The sequence below is a fragment of the Hippichthys cyanospilos genome, chromosome 6, assembly GCF_059441005.1.
Source record: "Hippichthys cyanospilos isolate Australia breed blue-spotted pipefish chromosome 6, RoL_Hcya_1.0, whole genome shotgun sequence".
Classification (NCBI taxonomy): domain Eukaryota; kingdom Metazoa; phylum Chordata; class Actinopteri; order Syngnathiformes; family Syngnathidae; genus Hippichthys; species Hippichthys cyanospilos.
The window spans coordinates 7,767,979-7,785,000 of record NC_142374.1 but is presented as its reverse complement, the minus strand read 5'-3'; the positions used below and the strand labels follow the sequence as shown (position 1 = coordinate 7,785,000).

General features: G+C 40.3%; 1 protein-coding gene across 3 annotated transcripts in view; it reads right to left on the bottom strand.

The window, feature by feature from the left end:
• brsk2a (BR serine/threonine kinase 2a) overlaps window positions 1–1,862 on the bottom strand; it is a 182,387-nt gene extending 180,525 nt beyond the window's left edge. For all 3 annotated transcript variants that reach the window (XM_088417585.1, XM_088417586.1, XM_088417587.1), the window contains exon 1: window positions 1,480–1,862. In XM_088417585.1, coding sequence (XP_088273711.1) covers window positions 1,480–1,573 — 94 coding nt within the window. In that variant the 5' untranslated portion in view covers window positions 1,574–1,862. The remainder of the gene's footprint in view (window positions 1–1,479) is intronic.
• Between the last annotated feature and the right edge of the window lie 15,160 nt (window positions 1,863–17,022).

Here is a 17,022-nt window from a genome sequence, read left to right as displayed (position 1 = left end):
GACTGCTAACGGAAACCATGACATACAGCACATCGCTAAATACTGAAGTTTATGTACAAAAGAAATCATGTTTATTGTTATAGGGTCTTGGACTTGTGATACATCTTAATTATAGTCGTGCATCTGTTGTTGCTTGTTAATGTTACATGTCTGTAGGACTTTCCCGTTGAAATTTGACTACCCATTTCAAACAACTAAGTTTGGGGAAAGGTGAGACATGGTTGTATACCAATGCTGAGAGGAAATCCCAAAAAGCAAATAACCAGGAAATGGCAGACCAGGGGCGCATTTCAAGAAAACGTTTATTAAGAAAATGTTTATTGTTATAGGGTCTTGGACTTGTGATACATCTTAATTATAGTCGTGCATCTGTTGTTGCTTGTTAATGTTACATGTCTGTAGGACTTTCCCGTTGAAATTTGACTACCCATTTCAAACAACTAAGTTTGGGGAAAGGTGAGACATGGTTGTATACCAATGCTGAGAGGAAATCCCAAAAAGCAAATAACCAGGAAATGGCAGACCAGGGGCGCATTTCAAGAAAACACTGGCCGAGAAAATGCAATTTACACGCATACGCGGCTGCTCAGCATGACCAGCTGGGTGAGGTTGCACAAGTAACGCCTATTTGCTGCGTTTTAACCAACAAATGGGAAGAAAATCTCTCAGCAGAAACATGGGCTTTTTAGAGGGTCATAAGCACTGCATCAGAGCTTGCATGCTTCCACTGACAGCACATACCTCACCTCACAGTATACGTTCTCAGGACGACCGAATCCCCTCAAATAAAAAAAGATGGAGTGAAGTCCTCTTTCTATCATGAACTACCTTGAGCAACAACAAACTGCAGTGTCATTGGAGTCAATATAGAGCTATGTGCCGGGTTTTCCGAGAGACCACAAACATGCCCAAAGCGATATGAAGACAGATTCATGTAGCTCTTATTTCCCAGCACCTGTCAGGGTGGTACCCACGGCACCATGTTGGAGGAAACCCACGTCGTGCAGCCATAGCCTGGAGGAGAACCGCTTGACTGACTGATTTCCTTGCCAAGCCTTGCCTTGCCTGCCTAGGGACTAAGAATAGATCAACGCATCGGGCAATCGGGATTAACGGTGTTGTGCTCCAACCTGAACACGCACGCACACACGTAGACGCACAGAGAAACACACACGTGAATAAGGACCCAAAAAGTTTATTCTAACAGTCCGCCCTGGGTTGCGCACGCACGCACGCGTGCGAAAACTTCCAGCCCGAGCCAATGTAAAACAGCATCTTCTAAATCCACAGCACCCCTCCCCACTCTTCTGTCCCACTGCTTGAACAATGATTATGTCAGCGGATCAGTGGGAAACAGCAGAGCACAAGGAGCCGCAAGAGGGGGTTCCAACTAAACACTTAAATGATCATGCACGTCCCCAGATTGATCGAGCAATTAAAACCGGGTGCACGGATGAAGCCGCTAAACTGCCCACTAACCTGTCTGTCCTTTGCCCAGCGTCTTCTCCAAACGGTACGGTCCCACGTAATTGGCATGCGGGGCTCCGCTGTTGTCTTTACCGGACGATGACATGACGAATGCGGCTGGGGACCAGTTACTTTCGAGAACGACGAGCGGGCAATGAAATGCAGTCCTCCTCCTCGGAGGTCCGATCCGCTTTGAGGTCTTGCTTTTAAAAGTCCACGAACGTCACCTCCTCTTCTTGTGGCTCCCCTTCTTCTGCCGCGATCAGCCTCCTCTCCCCGCAACCTCGCTCGGCGATTGAGGAGGCGAGGTTGGCCCTTTCTCTCTCCTCAGCTCTCCAATCAACGAAGACGAGCGCCAAGTGCCTTCAAAGCATTGTAGGCGCGAGCTGCGCTTCCCCGGTGCGACTTTGGGAGGTGCTGCGGAGGCGTGACAGATGATTGGCAGGAGCTTTGGCCAACCACAGAGGTGACTTTGTTTTTAGCTACGGCAGTTTCCTGTTGCTTCGCCCGCTCTAATATCGAGGGTACCCAAAATATTATGGGTCCAGGCTGATGTTTAAAGGAGCCTATTTTTACTATATAAAAAAGTCATGAAAGAGTGCGTTGTCAAACGAGTAAATTGTTTTAACTCAATCGCAACATTGTCCATAATTAATTGTGATTCTTTTTTTTTTCAAAAATAATTTTCGACGAAGTTTTAAGCAGATATTGAGTGAAAACGTGGAACTAACTAACTCACCAAATAAAAAGATTACATTTCAAAGACTGTTGCAATTGCCAAGTATTTGCTCCTATAATGTGATCATTTTCCTTTAAAAAAAAAACAACTTCTGATCAACACTACAAAATCTGACTCATTGTTTCAGGTATTTTTATTTTATTATATTTTTTTTCATAAAAACAGTTCTCAAACCTTCACACTTAAAGTTTTAGCTCTGCCGATCAGTACCATGCTCCATCTGTGTTTGCGAGGTATCGTGGAGGTTGTGAACAGGGTGGGTTGCTCTGAGAACTGAAATGTACAACTTATAGAAATGTTTGAATTTCGTTTTGCTAAGAGCTATTATCTTTTTAATATATTTCCATTAAGTCGTTGAGCATTTTTAAGTAAAACTGCATTAACGTCTGCCATGCCTGACACCCCTCTTAAGTTTGCTTGTGTAAAGTTACCTGCTATAGAAAGTAAATATCATTTTTATTAATATTAGAAAATATACATTTTATACATTTGAAATGAATCTCCAAAGTTAACTGTTTAATTTCAACAGCCCTACTAGTGAAAAAAATATCTACCAACCATGCAAGTGATCTATAGGCCTAACCTAAACATTAAACTGAAATTTGCAATTTTTGCATTGATCTATCCATATTAGAGTCACCTGGACCATGTCCCAGCTGACTTAAGCAGGTGTGTGGGGGGGAGGGGTGGGGGGTGGAGGTGGCAATAGGAAGGGGCGCGCATCATGGCGTGGTAGTCTTGGTGGCAAGACCAGCATCAAAGGCCACCAAGACTCACACACTTAAGCCTTCAGTCAGCAACTGAGCCACAGTCACCCAGCAAGACCAATATGCTGTTGTTGCGCTGCGAATAACTGGTGATGCCTGCAAGATGGTAAATGGACTTTCACTTATATAGCGCAATTCGACCTTGGGTACTCAAAGCGCTTTACACTTACTAGTCATTTACCTACTGATGACGCAGCATCAGGAGCAACTGGGGGTTCAATGTCTTGCTCAAGGACACTTGGACATGGTCTTGATGGTCGGGGAATCAAACACAGTCTCTCAGTTAGGAGACGACCACTCTACCACCGAGCCATGCCGCCCCAAGATCAGCTGGTCATCAGCCATCACCAGTTCCTAGCCAGGCTTTAGCAACATACTGCCCCTGCGGGGTGTCAGTGGCTCTGTTCATAGTGTGGCCAGAGAGTAGGCTAGCATCTCTTTGCTCTCCTTTCATTTTTTTTTTTTTTTGTTCCCAAGGGACTCAAACTATGACCCAAATTCCAAGCCCTGTCAGATGAGTTACGGCTACCCCAACTAAATCAATTTCAACTTCAACCTAAATATTCCTGGTCTTTTTAATTGTGTAATATTTAGACAGTTATTCATTTGTTAAAACCCACTATACATACGCGATGGCATATTTGCCCAAGTTTTGTCAATTCCAAGCTATTGTGCACTGAAACCAATGGTGTACTGTATTTGTACTTGTATTTGCTCGCTCTTTCGCTGGCTTTGCGTATGCATAACTATGGTCTCTCTGAGACACCGTAGTGCTCGTGTTGCATTCACGTAACACCAGTAAACGCCAATTCTTAATCCTGCACAATGCGGCTTTAATACAATTGAGCTATTTATACATTGTCACTCGCTGAGGTGCACTGTATCCACCAACAGCACTGCCGTGAAAAGAGAGAAGCTAATTTACCAAAGCATACTCAGCGTTGCCAACTTAGTGATTTGGTTGTTATATTTATCACCTTTTTTAACCACTCAAGTGAATGGCTATTTTTCAAAAACCTAAAAGCTTTAACTTGCAGTAAGAAAACTAAAGTACAACATGAATGTTATTTAACATTGTTTTTATAGGATAACAAAGCAGCTTGGTGGAAGGCAATCACAGTTATTCTTGCTGCATATCAGGTTACAGGTGTAAATTGCAAAATCAGCGACTTATTGACATGCTAGAAACGTTTGTCCTGAAGTATACACTTTCACATTGCAAATGTATTGCTGAGGGTGTCTTGTCTTGACTCAGCTGTACTTCACATTGGAAAAAGAACATGAGGGAACCTGATATGCTGCATGCAGAGAAAAACAACGTATGTTGATTTGTTGATGCTTCACAATGATATCAGTTTTTAACTCACCAAAAGCCAGAGCTGGAAGGACAAACCTTCTAAACTATAGGGTCTTACTAAAATACCTTCCTAAACAAATGTTTTTCAGTACTTTCTAAAAAATGTCCACCACTTAAATGGAAGAATTTGGGAGAGGAGGGCTGCAAGGCTCCCTTTAGACTTTGATTTGCTGTGAGGGACATTAAGTAAAAGGTGGTCAGCAAACCACAGTGAGTTAACAGGACAATAAAATGAAACCGCATTCGCCAGAAATGGAGGAGCATGAACATGGGGGGCTCAGTAAGTGCCTATTAAAATGTTGTACTGAATCCTAATGTTAGCGGGAGAGCCAGTGCAAGGATGACAGAATGAGCTGAATCTAGACTTTCAGTCTCAAAGAGATAAGCGAGTTTATTAATTAATTCTTTCATTATTATGTTTTTTGCCAAATCTACAGTCAATCCCCAACAGACCAATCTCATATATATTCTTTTTTTCTCTGTTTTACATGCCATTTTTTGTACGGAGCAAAATGGTGGCGCACAAAGCCCTCAAATAGATTGTATTCACATGACGTCACAGAACCAAGCCAATCGACTCAGTGATTTTCTGGATCTGACAAATATTTATGAGTTAGTGAGCAATAAGAAAAGCTGAGGCGAGTGTGTGTTTCTATAACGTTACTTTCTTCTTCTTCTTTTCTTTTTTTCTTTCATCACTTCTTTTACAACTTTGTGGACAGCAAAGTAAGAATTTCATTGTACGGAGAAACTTGTTTTTACATTGTCCACATGACAAAAAACACATTGAATCCTTGAATTTATTCAATACAGGGCTGCCTATCAATGAGCAGTTAACCCTTTTTTCCTCAGAACATACGTGAATGTCGCCATGAAATCTAGACGCTGACAAATGTTTGTAATCTAATCTATTCTATGAATCAAATCAAGTTTTGACGTGTACCACTCCAAGGACTGTTGATCTTGAAATCATCTGTGATAAACTGGTATCCAAGTCAATTTATCTGCCAGTGTCATTGTTGTAGTAAATTTCGTCCACCCATCCATGGGTCGCAGCCACGCAGGCAGAGGACACCCTGAACTGGTTGCCAGCCAATTGCAGGGCACACCGGGACGAACAACCTTTTATGCACCCCATAGGACACGTTTATTGTCTAAATCACCTGCTATGCATGTTCTTAGAATGACGGAGGAAGTCTGTGAGGAAGAACTACGAGGCAGACATGCTAACCACTTTCCCACCGAGCCGCCAGAGGATTTAAGCTATATTTTTTAAAAAGTCAAAAACAAGAGGATGCTTAGCTTTTGCATACTTGAAAGTGGACATTGTTGAAATGTAACATTAGGGGTATAAAATAAATTAGCTTCTCTGGCTCCAGCATCTGTCAACACTGAGGACCCCTCCACACCCAGCGTATTATTACTTTTTGAACATGATGATTATAATGCACTCTATCCAATATATTGGTTTAAGTAAGTCTAACAATTTACAGAGGGGATCCCCAACCTTTTTGAGGCAGAGCGTTACTTCATGGGCACTGATTAACTTTAGTTTTAATTGTGTTGCAAAGGTCCTCATAGACCTTAACACAACACGTGAAACATTCTTTGAGAGATTTGAAGCTATTTTGGCCTTTTGAGTCTGGTTTGTGCTTGATAATCCAGCCTTGGGGGAAAAAAAGGTGGTCCAACTATTGAACGTAGCGGCTGTCAAAAGTGTTTATAAATATTTATACTGTCTGTGAAGTGTTTCTTGTCTCTGTCATTGTCTGCTCCTGTGCTCCGCTTTTTTAGATCACCTTTGCAAACACACACACGCTCATTCAACACAAACTCCCAAGTGATTGTGTGGGTGCAGCAGGGGGGAGCGTGTGTTGGACTTCCAATTCATTTCACACCCCACTGGTCTGAGACCTGTGACTGTGGCACTAGCCTCTGTCGGCTCCTCGCACCCCGAGAGGGCACAGATGTCAGAGGACACACGCAAGACATACACACACGCTCTCTTTCATACTCAAATGTGCAATTTGACCTCCAAATCCTCTTGAACAGAGGACGAAGTTAAAGGAGTGTCTGAAATCGCAAGTAGGAAGAATTGCATCATTAACACAAAGTCATATCCTTCAAAACTAAGGACGCGCCAAAGAGAATAAACAGTTTTTATCATTCCGGAAATATAACTCGTTGCATTTCACAGTTTTATAGTGGATAGTGGCAACAGCAGTGGGAGTTTTAACTCAATTCTATAAGCAGCGGTTCTCAAAGTGGGGGGGGACGCAGTCTTACTACAGAGGGTCCGTGAAATATTTCTAATATTGAAATATTACTAATCAAACAATATATATATTTGTGTTAACATCATTTTATTTTATAATAGATGTTGCAACTCTTCAATAAAACAATCAATTCAACAATTTAATGTATTTTTTCAAATGTAATAATTTGTTATTTGTCAAATAGACTCACATAATCCACGTCATCATCAAAGAGCTTCATTATTTAGTCACAAAATAGCCTGTTTGGGGAAATTGACTCAGTTTGTTATGAGATGTGCAATTTGCAATTTTTATTTTCTAAACTTTAGTATGGCTGAAAAGTAACATATTTGTTGTCAAATTGAATATGTTGGTGAACAAAAAGGGCACTTATGTTTGGTTTAAATGTTTTTGTTTTTTTTGTGTGTCTTGTTTCCGAAATTTGCAATGGGGGTCCTTGGAAAATTTGATTTCCAAAAAGGGGTCCCCGACTCCAAAACGTTTGATGATGGACGTTTGTCAAATGATGGACCTTTTTATTTCGTTGATTCACTTGTGATGCCATTTAATAAATGAAGTGTATTATGTATAATATTGATATTGTTTGCTTCAAACCCTTGATTGTACAATAGAGGCACTTTTATACATCAATTTGAGCATGAAATATCTTCAGATACTTAATATATATGTGTTCAATTCATTCAAACCATATTATTCATATTTCAAACCATATTAAAATGGCATTTTTGCCGTGAATTTGATTAAGAAGTACATGATCCTATGTGGCACCTAGTGCTGATGAAAAGTTGTGGCCCCCTCCATCATTTTTCTAGAGCCTTTAGGAAGTCTGGACAGATCGTTTCCAGCGATAAGGGACAGGATAGATTTTTTTTTTTTTTTTTTTTTTTTTTTTTTTTACTATGACCAGAGACGGCAGAGCATTTTTTCTGGGTGAATGGTACGGGAGTGAAAATCCATTCCAGTGTCAGCCTCTACTACATAGTACACTGCTTCTCCCTCTTGGAATGCTGAACGGTGGATGAAAGTCATACTCCATGGCCTCACCAAATTCCTCCCACGTCCGAGTGCTTGCTTCAGCGGCATCGGACGTTGAGTTCAACTTGACCAGTCAGTAGCCATCAGCTGCCCCTGGAGGCCCAAAGCTCAAAAAGGACTGAGAGAACTCGTTGTTCAGATCAGACCCAGGAAAATTTGAAAATGAGTACATACATGTAGTTGCTCATCTACAGTAGTTGAAAGGGCTTTGTGATGGCCCAGGTTGTCATGGAAACAAAAGCCCGTTGGCCCTTTTGAGCAAGGAATAGGTGAAGCAGGGTCTCGTTTACATGAGACAGAAAAACAAGCGTTCCAAGTGGATGTGATTCACTGTATTTTGAATGGCAGAAATTATTTATTAAAAATGATGTTTTTTAGAGTGAGACCGCAAATGCATTTTGTAATGCTTAAAACATTACTTCCTTTGCAGCCTTACATTAATAAGGTTTGCAAGCACAAGCGCATGTTATTTCCCCCGTTGTCCTTCATCACACCATGTGCCAGTCCGTTTGGGGAGGTGTGACCCAATGTGCCGTACAGGTGACTGCTTGATACCAGGTGGAGCGAGCATGTGATGTCAGTGCCAGGTGCAGGCAGGTGGGCACCTTCTCAATAATGCATCGCGCCTGGCAATGGTGCTGGCAGGAGTACACTTTGAAGTGCTCCAAGAACATCTGTAGCCTGAGTTTTTAATCACCTCGTCTGTACCTCCCCGCTTCCCCGGCTTCTCTCCTTCCCCACTGACATCCCTCGATGCCAACCGTCTGAAAAGAAACCAATGAAAAGCACTGCTTTTATGTATTTGGGGTTCAATCTGAGTGTGTATAAGATGTATCATTTATATTTTAAAGCAGATTAAATAAACAGGACAAACAACGGATAATCCCTTTCCGATGTGTGATATATATTATTCTCAAACAAAGCCAATTTATGTTAGTCAAACAACAATTGAGCAAAATTGCAGGTCAGGCTGTAATTATGATGGTATTTTTCTCCAACCAAACACTGCTGGAATGAGCCCTTCCATCAATTCATCGACTCTTTGTTTTTGTTACTGTAATGAGATGGAAGACTTGAGATAGATTTGAGCTCTGGAAAAACCCCTAAATCATTATTTCATTCGTTTTTGTCAGTCTATACCTTTTTTAAGGTAACAAATTAATTTGATACAGTTTGGAATGAGGCTGTTGCATGAAAAAATTTGGAAAAAGTGGTGCTGCAAATATTTTACTGATTATGCCTTCTGTTAATTACAAGTACACTTTAGCTGAATCCATGCAACAGTCTTGCCAAAAACACAGCATAACACGAGACAACACAACACGACAAGAGACAACAGCATCATCAGTGAACAGACACAGACAGAAAGAAACGAGGGAAAGAAATCCAAGCCAGGCACACCTGAATGAGACACAAGTGCTTGGAGGGAACCCATTGGTTGACTAAAGGAACAAAGCTGTCGAAAACAGCGGGGAATGAAAACAAGACAAGATGTGAACAGAGGAAAACAAGATACAATGTGAAACAAAACCAAATACAAAAATACAGATCGTGACATTTCTAACGATACTATAGAATCAAAAAGAACATTTTGCCCTTGCAAAACTAATCCAGTTTTTGTTTCAAAAAATAATCTGAGATCAGTATCAATATCAATCAGTATAGCTCTTTTGGTTGAGATAGTGCCCAGAGCTCTTGCAATTTGATATGCTCTTCTGTCAAATCTGCATGGGTGGAAAGGCAACACGGTCAAAAAATTACACTGAGCATTCTCATTATGGCTCAATTTTCACTACGTGGTTGAGGCTTTTTACCTCTCCAGTGTGACCCAGTTAGAATACTGTAAACGCCGTGGCATTCTAAGAAGCAAAATATGTGGATGAAAATCTGGCCTGTAAATGCAACCGCAGTGTAAAGTTGAATTTTATCGTTAGTATTTGAATTACTTGAACAGACTCCAGGATTACTACTGGTTAATGCAACAAATACTGTAATTTTGAACGATTCAAATAGTTAATCGATCTTTTCGAAGGTTCGCAACCCCTTTCACAGTGACATCTGTTGGCTAAATGTAAGATATCACATTCATTTTTTTAATTTTCTGTTAATCTGTCTAAATTTTTGTGATGTGTTTGGTTTTGTCGTTTTTGTTTGAAAGTATATTATTTCTCAATCGTTTAGTGTTTGAATGTGCATATGTGTTGCATCGACATCAGTGCATCCGTATATTCAAGTATTTTTATTAAGAAAAACAATTTATTCCACAGTACTTGGAGTCGGGTTCTTCTTCAGTTCAAAATGCTGTAGCTCCTGCTTTGTTTTGTTGTTGCATGTTGTTGCGTGCAATGGAAACGTTTAACCTTTTTTTATTCAACAAGATCAAAATGTTCCCATACAGCTGACTGGGAGGCTTTTTAGCACCATCCATTTAAAGTTAATCTCATTTCGGTACAATAAAATACACTCAGAGAGTCAAGACTTAGCAAGGAAATTGCACATTTCAGGTGATTTTGAATGTTTTACGAGTGTAGGGTAATGAATCAGGCAATGAAGCAGCCAATCAGGCAAAGACATGGGAAATTAGTCATTTACATATGGAGTAGCCTATATATTTAAGATGGATATGTGTTAGGTATTTATTTTTTCTGTGTGTTTTATTTTGAACATGTTGAAAAAAAGACAAAGAGGAAAACCATCTGTAACAGAATCATTGCATCAATGAAAAAAAAAACGTTTTATTGTTGTCTGCTTGGGGTCCAATCAATGTCTGTGACAATGACATTAAAAATTATTTCACGTCATTCAATATCTTTCAATGTTATTCCAACTATTCTTTTTTTTATTATACCGCATCATTCAAAATCATTCCACTTTGATACATTTTTGACTCTTTTTATGTGTCATTTTAGTTTTGGCACGCGATATTGCTAGAATGTCTGCATTTTTTTAAACAATACTTTGGACAGAAATAAGTAAATCACAACGCATAACTAGGTGAACACCTTACTTGTGTGTATCACATTACACAATGTGCCCCCCTCAAAGACACTCACGCACACATACACACACGCACACACGCACACACACTCTAATGTCTTGTATTCCAATACTGTAAGTCTACCCAGGAAGAACAGATGCGTATGAACTGCAGCCCTTCAGGGTTGTACAAAATGGACCAGTTCAGTAAAAGCTGCAAGCTGTTGGCAGTAAGCGTTTTGGTCAGCATGGTGCGCTTGATTAATTTGTGTGTCATCCACATACAGTAGCTATAAGCGTTCAACTGCAAACATTTACAAAACTGTAGGGAAGAGGAGTGAATGAAATATGAATGAAGGTGCAGTTTGACCTCTGCCTGGAAAATATTAGGGGCATAACTGCATTTCATCGAGAAAAAAAAGAAAGGAAAAAGCTGGTTAAAAAAATGAGAGGAGGGGAAAATCCTCTTGATTTGATATCAGCTGATACTATTTCTCAAGACATCTATTGTTGCCTACAGCGGACACAAAAGGATGGTGTATGTTCGAAAGGGGTATAAGAGGGGCACACTCTCGGGAACAACACATGACATGATGCTCTCACAATTCCCTTCATCTTTTCAAGAATCACATGGAAGAATCTCAGCAAATCGGGTCGGGTACACATTCGTAAGACATTAAATAGCTGACATTCACAAGAAAAACAAAGTCAATTTAGCACAACACTGCTGCCTGCTGGTCTACAACATTTCTCAACAAACCCTCATTACCCTATTTTCAACCAGCTATCCGTTTTCTGAACGACTGATAAGATAATAAAATCTGGAAATATAGTCATTGCGTGATTTTACCCATTTGTTGCGAAGCAAGTATTCTGTCGACTAACGCTGGTTCTTGCTGCACCACTGGCATGATGAAATCTCTTCGTGCTCTCATCTGACCCACTTTGCATCTGTTTTACACAGCCCTCAAGTTGTGCACCCATACCGTCGCTTCACAGCCAAATATGTAAAATAGACATCTCTATCCTCTTGTGAGTCATAAGAGAGAAAATTGGATCCATTTGCCGCAGAGCAAAGCTTTGCTTCAACAACCCCTGTACAATATCCGATTTTTAATATAAATGGGGAAGGTTCTGCATATTGCAGCTACCTACCAACCTCATTCGATTCTGCTGGATGTAAAAGACGATTTGTATATTGCCTCACACAAAACTAAAGTGAAACAATGCAGAGTTGGTAATCATGGGATGCACTGATGATGTCATTGGGCAATTAGGATGCTAAGGCTAATTGTATGCCTTACTAACCACTAAAAGATTAAACACTTGCGTGGTATATCCGATTAAGACAACTACATTTACAGTAGCTGTAATTAATGTCGCTGGTCACTAATTATGCTCGTAGCCCGACTTTCTCTCTAGTGCCATTATCACTTGGCCTGTTGTGAGAAGAAACAGTCATCCATTCGTTTTATTTATTTATTTATCACACTATATATTGTGTACTACTAAAACATTCCCTAGAAATGAGCAATATTGCAATATCCCCCTCCTTTGTCCCATGATGTGTGGGAAGGAAGCGAAACAAAATGTCCATTCAAAGCCATTGAACATACATCCCCAATACGCAATACCCTATTATGTGAATGTGTCAAAGTTGGGGTTTTTTTCTCACATTTTTTACTTTATTAATTCAATTTAATTCAATTAGTGGGGCGGGCCCCCTGGGAAAAGGATTTGTTGTTTCCATGAACAGTGTAATTGTGATAAAATAAGGATTGGCATTTTGTCTTTTTTTTTAGGCACTTTGAAACACTTGGGGTTTTTTCTGCTCATACCAGGGGTGTCAAACTTGTTTTAGTTTGCAGGCCTTATGGAGGAACATCTATTCCGAAGTGGGCCAGACAAATTAAATCATGGTATATATTTATATAACTTTAAAATAACAACTTCAAAATTATTAGGACGATGTTGTTTTTTTTTACTACTTCCTAAAACAATTCATCTCATTTTTATACTTATTAAACCCATTTGCGGGCCAGAACATGCTGGCATGCTGGCCATATATTTGACATCTCTGGTTTAGACAAACCTGTAACCTCTATGAATGCTTTAAAAACACAATAGTTGGATACAGTTTTAGGTATACTTATACAAATTTTATTGATTGTAATCTTATTTATGGTCAGCGTGGCAAGTTGGGGGGGGGCACGGAATTTTTTCTTTTTCCTAGGGGGCTTTGCAAAATATAATGGAGAAGCACTGATTTAATTGAAGTGCCTTCAGGTACCCCACGGGTACTCGTACCCCCATTTGAGAAGCACGGGTCTAGGGTGTTATTTATTATTTATCATTATTTATAATTGCTGTGGTGTGGGAGCAACTCTGATTATAAATGCTATTACATACTGAGAGCTCACTGAAAAGATAAAATACAACTTCTGTACAATAATAAAATGCAGGCATTACTATCTTTTTAATGGCAGACTTCTATATACTCCGCTGGATCTCATTAGAGTTGTGTCCTAAGAGCATACATCATGTAGTGTATGTTGGAGTCCATAAAACCTACATATCTCATAAATTACAGACAATGTCCGGAATGTGATGGATTGCGCTGTCTTACATGACCTTTAGATGGTACAGTATGTTTGTTTTTCACCCTCAATTGAAATTCTTTTGCTTTTGTGGAAAATCTAACACCGAAAAGTGTGTTTTGTCATCATGAACAGCAATCTTAGATTAGAACAAATCCATGTCATATTACGTAGAGAAAAAGCCTGTTTTACACTGTGGAAAGGTTAAAGTGATCATTGCCCAGTAATTGTCTGGTCATGGGCTTCGGTCTCATCAGCTCTGTCAGACCAGCATGTAAGACTTGAGAACATTAATGACCCCAATTTGTTGTCAGCGGCTATAGTGACCTGCCAGTTGGGATCAAACACCCTGCAATGACTAATAAAATCTGACTAATAAAATGGAATTAATAACCACTCATTAGATAAGCGCAGGTGCCCTTTAGTCACTTGAACGATAGATTCTGTATGTCTGACTTTGTTCTTTTGACACTTGTTCAGCCAAAGGCTCCAACTTTATTCATCAGCTCTGTTGTAATGAGTACAAGCACTGTAGTAAATGGATGAATGGATGAGTAGCTCATGAGACATTGTGTAAGCCTTGTAATAATGGTGTGAATCCGTCCATCCATCCATTCATCCATCCATTTTCTTGGCTGCTTGTCCTCATATTTTCTATGACTGTGATGTTGGTAATGTGATGCCACCACAGAAGGGTGTCAGTGATACTGAAGAGATGAAAAACAAAACCAGAAATCTAATTTATTGCAATTTATATTTGAAAGCGTCTCACTTGAATATGAGCAATACAATTTGATTAGATTTGATGAACAAAAACGATACTGTCAGTTTTATTTTGAATTGCCTAACACTTATTACTCGTATGATATTGCGTACAGCCAAATTGTTCCCCAAAATGCCATGAATTGTTATTCATATTTAATATTTTTATGATGATAACTTGGGCAGCTCAATGCAGTGAATAGCACGTCCACCTCACAGTTAAAGGGACCTGTGTTCAAATCCACCTGGCTCCAGCCTTCCTGTGTGGAGTCGGGTACTCCGGCTTCCTCCCACACCCCAAAAACATGCATGGCAGGTGAATTGGACAAGCTGAATTGTCCTTAGGTCTGATTGGGTGTGTGAATGGTTGTTTGCCTCTGTGTGTCCTGTGATTGGCTGGCAACAAGCTCAGGGTTCCCCGCCTACTGCCTAAAGCCACCTGGGATAGGCACTAGCAAGCCTGCGAGCCTTGTGAGGATAAGCGGCTCTAAGTAAACGGATGAAAAGATGACAACTTTATAAGTAAACATTTTGCTTTGAATGTTGGAAACAAAAGACATACCAAGGCCCTTGATTAATACACAGTACATAACAAGATGATGATGTAAAGAGATCTTGCGATATAAGCAATATTTTTAACTGGCTTACAAGTATGGTCAGTTTCATGAGTAACATTATAATTATTATTGCCAATCACGTGCTTCATATACACAAATAAACCATGATGGGCAATTTGGAGTCTGCAATTTACATATGTATCATGAATGTATTTGGAATGCAGGAGGAAGCCAGACTACGCAGAAATGAAGCCCCTCATGTTCACAAAAATAACTCACAGCACAAATGCCTCACCAGGGCTATGTTTCGAACCACACGCTAAATATCGACTGCTATTCCAAGGGGTGACTGAAATCTTTCCATTTGAGTGAAAACCTGTACAATTGTGAACACTCATGTACCTTCTGTTTCATTTAATATTCGGTTTGCTGCAATTAGCTCAGGAACATTTAGGAAATTGAAAAAGTTCAACAGCTTAGCATTGTAAACTTACACAAACCATAACTGTAAAGTCACTGTAAAGTGTTTTTAACATTGTCTCAGTGGGGGTGGATGCACGGAGGCGGACACGGGAGGTGAGGGGCCGCAGCAAAGATGGATGGAGAACGGGACGGTGGCGACAGACGCGGGCCAAGCAGGGGCGGCTCAGGCTGTCGGGAGCAAGTGACAGTGGCAGATGCATTACCTGCCGGCCTTAACATTACGTCTCCATCCCCGCTGAGACCATTCTCTCTCTCTCTTTCTCTCGCTCACTGTCACACATACATTCAAACTCTCACACCATCTCAGATGATTGAAGCCAGCATTTGGCCCCTCAGCAGGCACAGGCCATAATGACTGTCGGCTTGTAGCATCAACTCCCTGCCTCAATCAATGCGCACAAATGTAGCACACAAGTCGCAAAGTGTAAATACAGTACATCATCACTGTGATTTTTCATTTATTTTTATTTCGTAATTATGCCATGACTTTTTCACCTTTACTCCCTATTTGTACTTTGTGTCTTTGCATCGTTCCTCCTTTTATCCCCTGTGGATGCCGACTAAAAAAATATAAAAAAATAAAAAATAAAAAACAGACTCAAGACAGTGACATAAACGTGGTTGAGATTTTGATCAGTCGAGATACTGGGGACGTATAAGTAGAAGAAAAGGACATCAGTGATTTGAAGAAACATGAATCAGGAAGCATTAACAAAGACGACACAAAGGATTCAAAGCATGATAATTCCAAAATACTGCTTAATTTAAGAGAATTGTTTGATGTTGTGCTGGATCCATGAATCATTTGTGGCAAGTCCTTTGCATCCTGTGCATCTTTTCTTCAGTTTGAAATGACCCCAATCTCTGTGACAACTCAGCCCTCCTAGCTTGCGTTTGTTGCAGTAAAAGCATATATGAAAAAAAAAACTTCACCACAAAATCCCCCCAAAACACAGTAAAAAAATAAAAAATTAGATGATATTGAACCCGCAAAAAGTGAAACACAACATGGAGGGATAACTACTATACTGTATGTAACTGATAATAAAACTCTACTTTTTGCTTCCTTAATTAAGTACAATTGTTTTTTTTTATTATTGATTTGCTGTTAGTAGAGTAGTTAAATCGCTACTTAGAGCATTTCTCACACGAGTATCAGTACTTCTATTGAAGTATTTCTGCCACCATGTGTGTATCTCTTTCCTTATGTTTTTTTTTTCCCCCACATTCAAAAATGTCAAACTGGCAAAGGGTTGTGCGTGTTCCTCAGGAGAGCAATAAAAGCTGATTGGAATTAAAACAGTTGGTCAGGCCCGCCCGCCCCAGCATCTGCTGGACTAAACAGTGCGCCAGACAGTCATCTGTGAGAATGAAAGTGGAAACGGGAGAAAAGGGGAAAGGGCGCCGGCTGGGACATACAGCCAAGCGCTGGATAGATGTAGTGAGGGACAGTGTGGAGGATGAGAGGCCCCCTCAAATGGAATTAGAAAAAAAAATCACATTCAGAAGAAGAAAAACAAGTAAAGAAACATACAAAACAGTGCTGATGGATGAAGGGATGGACACGGCTGACCTTTAGATGAATCATTCGCCTCTCCGTCCTCATGTGTCACTGCCTCCCAGCAAAGGGGGAAAGGGGCAATCTCTTAAACCCACTCCTCCTCCCCTTTCGGTTTTCCACACTACCTCATCCCTCTCTTCTGGTCACCCACTGCTGAACCCACCCACAGCCTCTACCCGCTATCCTCCCAGAGGGAATCGTTTTCACTCTAACAACTTCAATTAACCTTACCCCTTCATGCACAGCACACATACACACACATTCCTCTGCACGTACAGGTGCACATACCGTGGCTATACCACTTGCCTTTCATATCAATCAGAGGTGTTATTGTTCCTCGACTCACAGTTTCTCCTGCAATACAGTACGTAACGGAATGAAAGGCCATCTACCGCATTTTATGCAATGGAAACTAACATTTTTGCGGTGCAAAATAATACAAAAA